The 14,682-nt window shown below is 36.3% G+C and overlaps 1 protein-coding gene across 3 annotated transcripts in view; it reads right to left on the reverse strand.

The window, feature by feature from the left end:
• Positions 1–14,682, reverse strand: part of Arhgap19 (Rho GTPase activating protein 19) — a 49,262-nt gene that overhangs the window by 6,519 nt on the left and 28,061 nt on the right. For all 3 annotated transcript variants that reach the window (XM_046450450.2, XM_046450454.2, XM_046450451.2), the window contains 5 exons: positions 13,001–13,066; positions 10,819–11,010; positions 6,326–6,424; positions 1,964–2,074; positions 867–945 (listed from right to left, as the gene is read on the reverse strand). In XM_046450450.2, the coding sequence (XP_046306406.1) occupies positions 867–945; positions 1,964–2,074; positions 6,326–6,424; positions 10,819–11,010; positions 13,001–13,066 (547 nt within the window). The remainder of the gene's footprint in view (positions 1–866; positions 946–1,963; positions 2,075–6,325; positions 6,425–10,818; positions 11,011–13,000; positions 13,067–14,682) is intronic.

Consider the following 14,682-nt stretch of genomic DNA (forward strand, 5'->3'; position numbering starts at 1 on the left):
CTCCAGGACCAAAATAAAAATAAAAGTCAAAATGCTGGGGTTATGGCTCAGGGGTAAGCATGTGTGAAAAACTAACTGGTTTTGAGTCTCAGCACCGCATATAAATAAAATAAAGATCCATCAACAACTAAAAAAAAATTTTAAAAACTGCTTGGGGATAATTTCAGATTTTGAAGGCTGACTTCAGCTTTCTAAATTTAAATTAAGGATGCTACACCTGTATTATCCTCATTTTCAGAGGAGAAAATTGTAGTTCAGAGAGAATGAGTGGTTTTCCTTGGTCAGAGGAATGAGGACTCAAATAAGGACCAACACAAATCACAGTCTTTCCAGTGAACTACCAACTCTTTCAGAGAAAAGCACAGCAGTTGCCAGAAGAACCTAGAACAATCAGCAGTCTCACCATTAAACAATCCTTTCAGGACTAAACAGCCTCAAAAAACATGTGGTATACAATTTTCAGAGTCCTATAACATCGGACAAGTTTTGCTGATCAAGGCTGACAACTACACAGAAAAGGGACATAACCATTCCATCAGCATGCACCAAGCACTTGTTGTTGGTCTCATGAATCACTCACACTTTTTTTTAAAGTTGCTTAACAAATATTCTTAAGGTAACTTATACATATGTCCTGTCAGTCCAAGCAGGCAGGGACGAGGTAGATCTGTTTGAAGCTCTACCTCTTGGCATCTGGGGCAGTACTGAGTAGCATACCCATCTCATGAAAGAATTCAACACAAGGACCTGGCCTTGTCATTTTTACATTTCACCATCTCCAAATATACCACCCCTGGGAATTCAAAAACTGCCATTTGACTAAATAGGTACATTCAGCAAGAACAGACAATAAGTACAATTAGTACCTTTTTTCCCCTCGTTCTTTCCCTCAGACCATTTCAATTTTGTTGGAGTCATCATAATAGCTGGAGAGCCAGAAAATACCTGAAACAAGAAAATTTTATGAAGGTTTGAATGTTCTAGTGTCAGTGCTTACAGATATACTTTACTAACAGAATATTTTTTCCCCCAGTTCTGGGGATTTATCACTGAGCCACAGCCCCAGCCCTTTTTTTATTTTGAGATATGTCTCATTAAGTTGTGTGGGCCTTGCTGAGCTGCTGAGGCTGGCTTTGAACTTGCAAGCCCCCTACCTCAGCCTCCTGAGTGACTAGAATTACAGGCATGTGCCATCATTCCCAGCTAACAGAGGAATTATTTACATTCAATTTCAATGTGAAGAGTTTTACTGAGACTGATGATTTGCATCTCATTAATCTTAACTGATTTACTGGTAGCTTAATGAAGCAGCCAGGTTGGAGACACCCTGAAGGACTACCCCACAGGTAATGCACAGCCAAGGAGGCCTGGCTCAAATGTTACCTGCCCTGTGGAATCTCTCAACACTTGATTACGGAACTGCTGCACCATATTGGTCACTTATTGCTTGTGAATAGTTATAGTCTTCTTGAACTTAAAATATGCTTACTGAGAGCTGGGGTTGTAGCTCAGTGGTAGAGTATTTGTCTAGCATGTGTGAGGCACTGGGTTCAATCCTCAGTACCACACAAAAAAATAAGTAAATAAAGTAAAGATCCATTGACAACTAAAAAATATTTTTAAAAAAATATGTTTGCTGAATGATCTTAAAAACTATAGAAAGACAATATCAGCATATGAAAGAATTAATTGAAAAAAAGCATAACTGAATGGCCCAGAGTAGCACAGTAAAACAAATGACTGTATATCAATTTTTTTCCAAACATAAGTTTGTCATGGTTGGTGTGTGCCTATAACCCTAGTTATTGAGGAGGCTGAAATAGAACAATTATGAGTTCAAGGCCAGCCTCAACAACATAGTGAGATCCAAACAACCAAAGAAAAAGAAGAAAAAAAAAAAAAAAACACAAGCTCTCTACAAATGTGCACATACAGAGAGAAAGTACACAAAATAGCATCTTACTAAGTTTAGGTTCTCTTTGCTGTCTCTCTTCAATTCATCCACAGCCACAGATTCTCGCGAAGAGTACTTGTTTTTTTTTTCTGACATCATCTGATTTCCCAGGACTTTGCGCTGATTTAGGAAAAGAAAATAATTAATTTACAAACATTTATTGTACTATCTTGGCCTTTAAACTACATTTCCTATCATTTAAAAAAAAAAAAAAACTCATTATTCTGTTAACTTCTTCAAAGATTCTCCCAGGCTCTCTCATAAAAGGGAAACCAAAACATATCAAAACACCTGAAATCATTGCTCTTCTTTAAGTGAACACTTTTCCTCCACATTTAAAAGGGCTGACATTAGAAGAAACTTTATAGTTCACTTAAATCACAGACCACAAGCAAACTGCAGTGTGCCTCTAAAACCATAAAAGAAATGCCTGTTACATACCAGTATAGTTTTCTCCCCAAAGATGTGTTATCTCTAGCAGCTGTCAAGAGTCCCCTCCCCTCCCCATAATAGGATATGGAGACTGGTCTATAGGATTTTGCTTCCTTGTCATCTCCTCACACAGGACTGGAAATTTTGGAGGAATTCTATTAAGAGTTCCTAATAAAGCCACAAGAGAGTACAGTACTTCTTAAGAAGATCACATGACTATACTGATATTCAAAGCACAGCTAAAAGCCCTTTCATCTCTGAACAGCTTGGAAGTTCATGTAACCTACTGTAACAGCTAATGGTGACAATACTATGATCTTTGGATAAAACTTTCCTCTTTTTTCCCATTGGATAATAAATCTGCATTAAAAAAAAAAAGAATACATCAAAACTAAAACATCAAATTTTACATTATAAATATCAGCAGCAATATTCAAAACAGTCTGATGTAATAATTTATTTAAATTATTTACATGAGGCATTCTGGAGGAAAAATATCCTAGCCAAAAAGAAAGATCAGGGCTGGGGATATAGCTCAGTTGGTAGAGTGCTTGTCTTGTGTGCACTAGGCCTGGGTTCAATCCCTAGCACCACAAAAACAAACAAACAAACAACAACAAAAAAAAAACCCTCTACAAAAAGAAAGATCAGAGCAGGATTTTTTTTGGGGGGGCGGCAGGGGTCAGTTATACCTTAAGCTGATGAGAAATGTTTAAATTTATTTTTTAATTTTAAAGAAAACAGGATAGAGCCAGTCAAACTGCAGCCCTTTTGAAAAAGATGCTGGTACACAGACTATATGCTTTGAATGAGGAAGCATGTCCTCTAAACACTGCTGCACTGAGATTAGTTACCTACAGGACAAAACCAATGCCATGGAAAACCAAGTGAAGAACTGAAAAGAACCTAGGTCTTTGGGAACTTATTTTTGTGTACTGGGAATTGAACCCAGGTGTGCTATAGCACTGAGCTACATCCAGGAACAGTGGCACATGCTTATAATCCCAGCAGCTGGAGAGGCTGAAGCAGGAGGATCTCTAGTTCAAAACCAGCCTCAGCAACTTAGTGAGGCCCTAAGCAACTCAATGAGACCCTGCCTCTAAATAAAAATACTTTTTAAAAAAATTTATCTTTTAGTTTTAGGTGGACACAATATCTTTATTTTATTTTTATGTGGTGCTGAAGATCAAACCCAGTGCCCTATAAAAATACTTTAAAAAGGGATGTGGCTCAGTGGTAAAATCCCTGGGTTAAATCCTGGATATGAAAAAAAAAAAAAATTTCTTCATTTATAACAAACACTCTGGCTCTCTAATTTATAAAAATTTGTTAACACTATGTTTTAAATGTTTTATCCTGATAGAATTATAAGCTCTTTATAAAGTTCTAAATTCTATTATAGTAAAGAAGTGGGCAGCTGCTAAGAGAATACTATATTTACATTTCCAGCAACAATTAGCAATGCACCTAAAGCTAACTCACAAAGATAGAAAACTATAGCATCTAACTTCAGTCAAAGAAACATGGTGGTATGAAGTACATTCAGTGTTGTCCAACCATTAACCCACCATTCACAACTTTTTCATCCTCTTGAACAGAAATTCTATATCATTAATGACTACACACATTCCCTCATCCCCAGCCCTATTATGTATTTTATTTAGAGACAGGGTCTCACTCAGTTGCTTAGCACCTTGCTTTTGCTAAGGCTGACTTTAAACTCTTGATCCTCCTGCCTCAGACTTCCAAGCTGCTGGGATTACAAGCACTCATCATTGCACCTGGCTATGAAGCTGGTTTTTGCTGTTGAGTTATAGATGTTTGTTATATATTTGGGATATTAACTCCTAACCAGGTATATAATTTGCAAATATTGTCTCCCATTCCATGGGTTAACTTTACACTCTACTGAAAGCAAACTTTGACATCAAGAAGGCCCAATATACCAGAAGCTGCTGGCCCCAGCAGATCAGCATTAAAAGTGAATTCTATACTTTTACAAATTGTAACAAGAATCAAAATTAGGGTTAAAACCGGCACAGTAGCACATGCCTACAATCCCAGCAGCTTTGGAGGCTGAAGCAGGAGGATCATGAGTTCAAAACCAGACCTGGCAATGGTGATGCACTAAGCAAATCAGTGAGATCCTGTCTCCAAATAAAATACAAAATAGGACTGGGGATGTGGCTCAGTGGTCGAGTGCTCCTGAGTTTAATCCCCAGTACCACTCTCCCTACTGCCCCCAACAACAAAAAACTAGGGTTAAATCAGTCTGTAACTGCTAATCACTGCAGCTTAAAGGGGGAAAAAATTACAAGTTTTGTTGTTTTTTGATGTTACTAAGGATTGAACCCAGGGGTGTTTACCACCAGGAAACATCCCCTGCCCTTTTTTAAATTTTTTTGTCTTGAGACAGTATCTCCCTTAGTTGCCCAGGCTGGCCTTGAACTTTCAATCCTCTTGCCTCAGCCTAAGTAGCTGAGATTACAGGCATGCACCATCATGCCCACCACAGGGATTTTTTAAAATATATATTTTTTAATTGTTGATGGACTTTTATTTTATTCATTTATTTATATGTGGTGCTGAGAATTGAGCCCACTGCCTCACACATCTGAGGCAAATGCTCTACCCCTGAGCCACAACCCGAGCCCGAAGTATGCATTTTTTTTTTAAAGAGAGAGAATTTTTTTTAATATTTATTTTTCAGTTTTCAGTAGAACAACATCTTTATTTTATTTTTTTATGTGGTGCTGAGGATCGAACCCAGCGCCCCGTGCATGCCAGGTGAGCACATTACCGCTTTAGCCACATCCCCAGACCCCAAGGTATGCATTTTTTAAAACATAAACTTGAAGTTATAATCAAAGGGTTCCTTAATGTTACTGAATTTTTTATATCTTAATAATGTTAAAACAATTTTTAAAAGAAAAATAGGCTGGGAGTGATGGCACGCTGATATGATTCCAATGGCTCAGGAGGCTGAGGCTGGATGATTCCAAGTTGGAGGCCCTCCTCAGCAACCCTGTCTCAAAATGAAAAATATAAAAAGGGCTTGGTGTGGTGGCACATACCTATAATCCCAGTGATTTAGGAGATGAAGATCTCAAGTTTGAGGCCAGCCTGGGCAATTTGGCAAGACCCTCAGCAACTTAGAAAGATCCTGTCTCAAAAGTTAAAAAACAAAAAGAACTGGGGATGATAGCCCCTGGAAAGGAGGAAGTAAAGAAGACAGAACACAAAATACCTCTCAAGTTAACCTGAACCTTGCCTTAGTTTATGCATGGAAATTTGAACCCCATATCCAAGTTATCTACTGCCACCTTATGGCAATATTTTTCAACTACAAGTCCAGATCATCTGTGAAGACTTGTCAACTGAATCTGCAAATAAGGTCATGGCAGCAAAAGCACAGAAATATATTTTACATTCATTCTAAAAGTAAGATTTTTAGTAAATTTGATACAAGGAAAGAGAATACAACAACAGTAAAAAAAAAAAAAAATAAGTTTACCAAAATTTGAGGTAATAAAAATTCACTAGCCTAATAGAAATCCATTTTTTCTAACAATGTCCCCAATCTCTCAACTTCCTCACTGTCTCCATGGGTTTATCAAATTGAATAAAGAAGTGTACTATAAAGCAGGTCAGAAAGCAAAAGAGACCATCCACATTGCTCAGGAATGAGAACTCTGTCCTCAGCCCCAGAAGAGAAGGAAGAACCTTTATTTCTTTTGCACCAGAGAACCCCATCTCTGATTTAAAACACAGCAAAATGTTTTGAAAAATAAAAGCCTTTCCAAATCCTACCTTTACCCCTTATAAATTAATCCATTAAAGGAGTCCAAGGACTAAAGAAACCTATTTATGCGTAAGAAAAAGTCAGACTGTTATAGTTCCTCACAATCATTACTGAAAAAGACAGCACAGCATACCTACCTTAATAAGCCCACTGAAGGAGCGGGAACGGGCTCTCTTCTGTACCCGGGGAGTGGAAGGTTCTCGCCCTGGTGTCTGAGTCAAAGACTGCTTTTGAAACTAAAAGAAAATACAGAGAACATTTTATTAATATTCTCCTAGTGTAAATACCCCAAAACTCCAGGAATAAATGAGTCTGCATGTATACATCAGCAAATTACAAAGGCAGAAACGGTGGCCCGGAATGCAGCGCATTAATAGAAATAGAATGGGTAAGGCCCTAGATGTGAACGGCCCTGGGTTCCATCCCCAGCACACAAAAAACAAAAGCAGAAATAATATTTCCAAAAAGAAGTAAAAATATAGGGCTGGGATTATGACTCAGCGGTAGAGCACTCGCCTAGCATGGGCGGGACCTGGGTTCTATCCTCAGCACCACATAAAAATAAAGGCATTGTATTATGTCCATCTACACCTAAAAAAAAAAATATATTAAAAAAAAAAGAAATGAAAATATATTAAGTTACTCTGAGTAGTACTATTTTTCCTATTCCTTGAATGTGGAATTATAATCCCTATATTTTTTAAAATATTTTTTTAGTTGTCAATGGATCTTTTATTTTATTTATTCATATGTGGTGCTGAGGATCGAATCCAGGGCCTCACACATGCCAGGCAAGCGCTCTACCACAACTCCAGCCCCTATTACCCCTATTTTACAGATAAGGACATTGAGACTTGGAGAGCTTACGGAATTCTCCCAAGAGCTCCTGCTAATAAATAACAATTTTTTTTTTTGCATAAAACATTTTAACATAGTTATTGGCACAACCTAAAGCAGTCCTCAATTTAACATAAATTGCATACTGAATTTTTTAAGTTATTAAACATCAAAGAATAACAGATCACAACACAAACTTCCAATTCTATGAACATGAGTTCTTTGTATGGAGGAATCTAAGGTGGAAAAGGGGAAGACATGAGACACTGTATAGTCTTAATGTTTTAATATAGTGCCTAACTGAAGAATTTACTCTTCTGCCCTTTCTAACTAAACTTTTTACAATTCTCAATTGTAAACTTGTATGTTTTTATCAGTTCAGATTCTGGAGGTTTAAAAAGTGACTGTTTTATATATGGGTACTAAGAAGTTTTCAAAATTAATTATCTCAGAAAACAAAAATTTAGTTACCTCTAGTTATCTAGTAAGGATTCTTCCTGAAAATACTGGAACCCATGAAAACCCATCATTTCTGATAAATGTTGGCAAAGGTACAATAAAATGGTTATCATTATTGTACAACCAGTGAAAAGCATTAATTGATAAAATGTTCTGGGAAGCTCTTTAGCAAGGAGTATTCAGATCCTTTTAAAAATGCATATTATGGGGTCTGGGGCTATAGCTCAGTGGTAGAACACTTGCCTTGCAAGTGTGAGGCACTGGGTTCAATCCTCAGCACCATATAAAAATAAATAAATAAAGATACATCTACAACTAAAAAAATATACATATTTCTTAAAACATGCATATTATGGGCTGGGGTTGTGGCTCAGCAGTAGAACGCTTGCCTATCATGTGCAAGGCCCTGGGTTCGATCCTCAGCACCACATAAAAATAAATAAATAAATAAAATACAAGTATTGTGTCCAACTACAATTAAAAATAAATATTTTTTAAAAATGCATATTATGAAGTATGTACTACTTACAAGGTGTTCTTATCAGAAAAGAACTGGATTGGAATCAGATCAAACCCCCAGAAATAAATCTAACTACCACTTTATAGTAAATATAGAGGACTGTTGGATATATTATATAATACCATAGGGATGCAATCAGTAAAATCCAGACTCTGGGGAATAAACAATTTGGTTTCTTCCACAAATGAAATTCAAATAAAGAGAAATGGAGAATGTGTATGCATGTGTAAACATGTATTAATGCAAAGGGGTACCCTAGATTAGATCCTTACAACAGAAAAAGGGCATTAATAAAAAGACTGATAAAATCTGAAAAAAGACTACAGTGTTAACAAAAATGTGGTACATTAAATGTTAGTTTCCTAGTTTGATAATATGGAACTGGGTGAAAAGTATGTGGACACTCTATTAACTTTGTAACTTTTCTCTAAATCTAAAATTATTTCAGATTTAAAAGTTTATTCAAACAAATACTGACATTTTTTTTCAGGGGGAAAAAAGAGGGAAGGGACATATATCAGTCAAAACTAATAATGCTGCACATCCTTTGGTCATACTTTTTCAAGGAAATGATACACAATGAAATACTTATGAAAAAAAAATTTATAAACTAAAAAAACAATCTAATTTCCCCAATATGTCCAATAGTAGGCAAACTGTCCATAAATTAGGTTACATACGATGTATTATGCAAAAACTTCAAATGTTCATAACCTTTCAATGGACATAGAAAATGTCTGTGATATAAAGTTAAAGGAAAAGGGTAGAATATAAAACTAAATATATATTAAGTAACAAAGAAATGTAAAATATATATTCAGGAAGAAAAACTCTAGAAAGAAATACTCCAAAATGGTTATCTCTGGATATGATAGGTTCCTTTTATTTTTTCCTTTATATTCTTATAGAGGTTTTGATGTTTCTACAGTGAGCATATTATTTTTAATAATCATAAAGAAAAAATATATAGTAAAATGATTTTTTTTTCAAAAAGGTATGGGAGTATCTAAAATGAATGGAAGGAGTTTGCAAGCATCTATGAAAATGTGCTTATGCTCAGTTTGGTGAAAAAAAAGAGAGATTAAAAAAAAAGTTTATCACATGATCATAACTATATAAAAATATACCATAGGAAAAAGTCTAAAAGAAGTGTTCAAAATATAAACACTGGTGGAATGAGTGATTTTTTTTTTACCCTTCTCTATAACTTCCTATTTTTCTAAGAACAGCAAAAATAATGTCTTTTCCTATGTACTGTCTTTAACTGTCAGTACTCTTGAGAGAATCTATTACATCTATATGAAACTACTACTATTTTAATTTCTATGGAAAATTAAGTCACTAGATGGCATTGAATCTGCAACAATACTCATCCAATACCCTGAAAAATCCAGTCATAGACAATTTACTAAATCTCAAAAAGAGTGACCAAAAACTTAAATATCTTTATCAAGCTGGGCAAAGTGGTGCATGCCTGTAAACCCAGCAGCTCAGGAGGCCGAGGCAGGAGGATGGCGAGTTCAAAGCAAGTCTCAGCAACTTAGCGAGGCATTTAGCAATTCATCAAGACCCTTTCTCTAAATAAATATATAAAAAAAAGGAGGGAGATGTGGCTTAGTAAGCACCCCTAGGTTCAAGCCTCAGTGCCAAAAAACAAAAAGATCTTTATCAATTGTTAATAATAGCTCCATTCAACATTTTCTAAATACTTGTTTATACCTGGCTCTATACTTGAGATCAGGAATAAAATAAATATATAAAAACTGACTCTTCCTCCAAGGTCCTAGAAGTTAAGAGGCTGACTCCTGTAGCTTGGATTTGAAATATCCCCCAAAGGTCCATGTGTTAAAGCCTTGGTCCCCAGCCAGTTGTGCTACTGGGAGGTGGTAAAACCTTTAAGAGTTAGGGCCTAGTAGGAGTCTTAGATCACTGGGGGTGTGACCTCCAAGGGAATTGTGGAGCCACGACCCCTTCTCTTTATTTAGCTTCCCCTCCATGGGCAAACAGTTTTGCCACATGTGCCCTGCCATGATGTCCTGCCTCACCACTGACCCAAAAGCAACAGGGCCACTAGTTACAGGCTGAAACCTCCAAAACTGTCAGTTGATATGTCAGGAATTTGCTACATTACAGCAAACTAACAAACTGACCCCAACTGTTCAGTTAAAATTCAAGAGAGACTGAGACAAACACATTTCCTCAGAAAGAAAGTAGCCAAGTAGTCAGGATTTACTCAAACTATGCTTTGAGTGCTGAAAGTAGCAAATGGAAGACCTAATTTTGCTCCCATAGCTCCAAAATAAACAAAGATAACACTAGATTCCTACCTTCTAGAATCAGCCTAGGACCTTGGTTTATAGTGTTTTTCTAACTACAAACAATTCTATTGTTGAGAGTTACCATTTATACTGTGCCATTCTATGTACATTATCTCTAATCTTTACAACCATGAAACAAGGACATTACTATTACCATTTTGCAAACAAACAAACAAACAACAACAACAAAAAAAAACTAAGATTCAGAAAGTCAAATAATTTGCCAGAAAAATTTGTTAAGAGTTTAAACTTTGGAATATTATATTTTAATTGCTGGCTCTAAGAAAACTTGGCACATGACCAAAAGTAGAGACACTCTGAATCCTCCTATTTAACTGCAGAAATCCAAGGGCCTTTATTTCTTTCTCTAGTAGGGCCAAAGCTTGTCTCAAAAAGAGTCAAAACTTAAATGAGATTCTTTAACAATATTGCCTAGTGATTCCACAAATGTGATCATGTTCCTAAAACCCCTCACTATTCCCCTGTCCTTGGGCACCTGTCTAATAAGCTGTTTCTTCTTTGCAGATTCTGGCATACTGTGAACGTGCTGGAAGAGCTCTCTCAGCGCCTCTTCTGTTCGCTGCTGGGTCTCCTCCTGATGAGAGCTGCAATCTACCCGGTTCCGTTTCTGAGATTTTGCCAGCTGAAAGGACTTAGCATGGCATGAAGCTGTCAGATCAAGGTCATCCTAAAGGAAATTCAAAAGGTAAGTGAATTAATATATCCTTCCAGCTTTGTTGTTGGATTCCCACAAAAACCTAGAACATAATAAAGGGAGAGTGGAAATATCATCTATTTTTATACTCGGGAACAAGAAAAATCTTAACACAATTATCAGATAAGGGACCTATTAATAAAGGTTATATTAATCATCCTCCTATAACCTGTCAGAGAACCTAATATATTTAGAATATTACCACCAAGAATTATCAATTTTTTTTCCTATTCTTTTTCTTTTTTCTGTTTTGGTATTGAACCCAGAGGCACATTACCACTGATTCACATCTCAAGCTCTTTCTATTTTTTATTTTGAGATATTGTCTCAGTAAATTGCTTAGGGCCTTGCTTAGTTGCTGAGGCTGGCCACAATCTTTCGATCCTCCTGCCTGAGCCTCCAGAGCCACTTGGATTACAGATGTAAGCCACCAAGCCCATCAAAAGTTCAATTTTCAAAGCATATTTTCATTTCAAGTCATCCTTACTGCTATCATATAAGGCAAGCAGGCAGAGTACCATCATTCTCACTAGAAAAAATAGATTAAGCTATAAGTGTGAAGTTATCCAGATACTAAAGTGACAGTCCCACCCTGGAGCATAAGGGCATTCTTTCATGGCTGGTGCTCTTTCCCAAACGTGACAATTTAATGTGACAACTGTGTGGCATCAGTAAAGGAATGAAAACAACTCTTTAAGAAAAACTACACACCAATTACACTACTTGAAATCAAATACTGTTTTCCTGGTCACGCCAATATTTGCTCGATGAATAGGACAATCAAGTGCAGAAAATAATAGCATATGATGACATCTTTAAGTTTTTAACCAAGAAAGACCAATTAAAATTCATTAAAAAGTGCTTGTGGCCAGAGTGGCACATATCTATAATCCCAGCAACTCAGGAGACTGAGGCAGGAGGATCACAAGTTCAAGACCAGCCTCAATAACTTAGCAAGACTCTCTCTCAAAATAAAAAATAAAAAGGGCTGGGGATATAGCTCAGTAGCAGAGCACCCCTGGGTTCAATTCCCAGTACCATACACATATACACTCAAAAAAAGTGATTATGAAGTTTTTTTTTTAACTTTCCACTATTAGAGCTAAATAATCATATGTGATCTTCTATCAATAAGCACCACACATTTCCCTAAATTCATGTGCTATCAAGTCTTTTAGCCATTTGATAGAATAGAGTTTTATCATGCCATTGATCCTGAATAAGAACAAATTACAGGGCTGGGGTTGTGGCTCAGTGGTGGAGTGCTCGCCTAGCATGCATGAGGCACTGGGTTCAATCCTCAGCACAACATAAAAATAAAATTAAGATATTGTGTCCACTTAAAACTAAAAAAAAATTTTAAAAATAAAAGAACAAATTACATAAAACTGTGCTATTGCTACTAAAAAGTATTTAATACATTTGTTATTTACAGATTGTTTATGTCATGTGCTATAAAAATGCATATTGGTTTTATGAAAAAACTTTAAACATACAGTCTACATCATCACCCTTGTTTAGAGGATACCTTTTCATCCACCAGTGGAGGACATCTGATAGCAGGCAAGAACACTGCCCATAGGGACATTTCTATTTCAATTTGTAACTTTCCACTCAATCATTCTCCTTGTGATGAAATGACTAAATAACTTTTTTTTTTTTAAAGAGAGAGAGAGAGAGAGGGATAGAGAGAGAGAGAATTTTAATATTTATTTTTTAGTTCTCGACGGACACAACATCCTTGTTTGTATGTGGTGCTGAGGATCGAACCTGGGCCGCACGCATGCCAGGCGAGCACGCTACCGCTTGAGCCACATCCCCAGCCCAATGACTAAATAACTTTAAGCTATGACATTAAAATAATATTTTTATTTTGCATAGCTTTACTTTAATTTCATGCTTTAAAAAAAAAAAAAAAACAACTCCACTAATCTTAACTCTAAAGAGCAGTTTCCTATCTTACCTTTGATGCATGGGTTCTGGAGCCCAAATAGTGTAATCTTGCACATTCCCGAATGTAAGCAGGAGCCTGGGAAGAAGACAAAAGAATACCAGGACCAAGAGGTTAGTAGGACCTAAAATTCTTTCAAGTCCACAAAAAGACAATGGTTCTCAAAATTATCTGTTAGATGACTTTGGAAAGGCCAAAGATGGCACAAAATGCCTTATTCCGCAGCTTCCTTTCTCTTGCAACTGAAGAGACCCCTCAGTAAAATTGATGGGGAAACTATGAAAAGACACTGATGTAGTTGTTGCTGTTTTAAAAATCAAATATGGCAAGAATACACTCAAGTGAGCCAGAAACAAACATATAAACATTTATAAAAAATGCTTATATTTGACCAAAAAAAAAAAAAAATCTCCCAAATCCTGACAAATTGCAAGTGGTCTCTGGATCACATTTTGGAATCATGTATAGAAAATACCATTCAGGATTACTATAGAATAGAATTCTGTAACAAATACCCTGTTTACACTCCAGGTAGAAGTGTTTTATTACAACCACTATTTTATTAAATGTAAACTAATATAATCACTATAGAGAAGAATACTACAATATCTAATAAAATTACATTTGCATTTACCCATTGTCCCAGAATCTCACTTCTGAGAATCTATCCTGAAGATGTAACTCCAGAAACATAAAGATTAATCAAATGGGAAATGGGGTCATGGCTCAGGGGTAGAGCATTCGCCCAGCATGTGCAAGGCTGTGAGTTCGATCCTAAGCACCACATAAAAATAAATATTATAAAAGTATTGTGTCCAAATACAACTAAAAAATAAAACATTAAAATAAAAGACTAACTGAATGATTGGACACACGTAGGGTCTGGCAGCACACCCCTGGACTCCCATAGATTGTAGTGGCTGAGTCAGGAGGATCAAAAGTTCCAGGCCAGCCTCAGCAACTTAGGAGAGACCCTGTCTCAAAATAAAAAAAATAAAAAGGGTAGGAATGCATTCACTGGTAGCTGCTTGCCTAGCATATGTGAGGACCTGAGTTTAATCCCCAAAACTGAAACAACAACAACAGAAAGATTAGATACAACCTAAATGTTCATTAATAGTTGGTGAACTTTCATAAATCCATATAATGTGCTACTATGCAGTCATTAAATAAGAAAAGAGACAGAGAAAATAGAAAAAGAGAGAGAAGAATGAAAAGAAAAGGAAGAGAAAAAAGGGAGGGAGACAAGCTGAATGGCTTTATGAAGCATATGGAGGAATTTCCAGGATCTACTGAATGAGAAAAGGCACAGAACAGTATATGTGTAAGAAAGAAGGGGAAATAAGAACATAAACATGTATGTACATTTACTTTGTTTTTAAAAAAAGAAACAGTAAGGCTGGGTGCAATGGTGCACACCTGAAATCCCAGGGAGGCTGAGGTAGGGGGATCACCAGTTCAAAGCCAGCCTTAGCAACATAAAGGCCCTCAGTAACTCAGTGAGACCCTGTCTCTAAATAAAATACAAATAGGACTGGGGGATGTGTCTCAGCGGTCGAGTGTCCCTGAGTTCAATCGCTGGTACCACAAAAAAAACAAAAATAGTAGGAAAATAAACCAGAAAATAATGAAGATGGTTAGAGAAAGGACTGCAATTTCTCGTTTTTTGTTTTTTGCTTTTTGGGTTTTTTTTG

Source organism: Marmota monax, unplaced genomic scaffold (genome assembly GCF_021218885.2).
Source record: "Marmota monax isolate L192 unplaced genomic scaffold, Marmota_monax_Labrador192_F-V1.1 WCK01_AAM20220418_F8-fsc00004, whole genome shotgun sequence".
Classification (NCBI taxonomy): Eukaryota; Metazoa; Chordata; class Mammalia; order Rodentia; family Sciuridae; genus Marmota; species Marmota monax.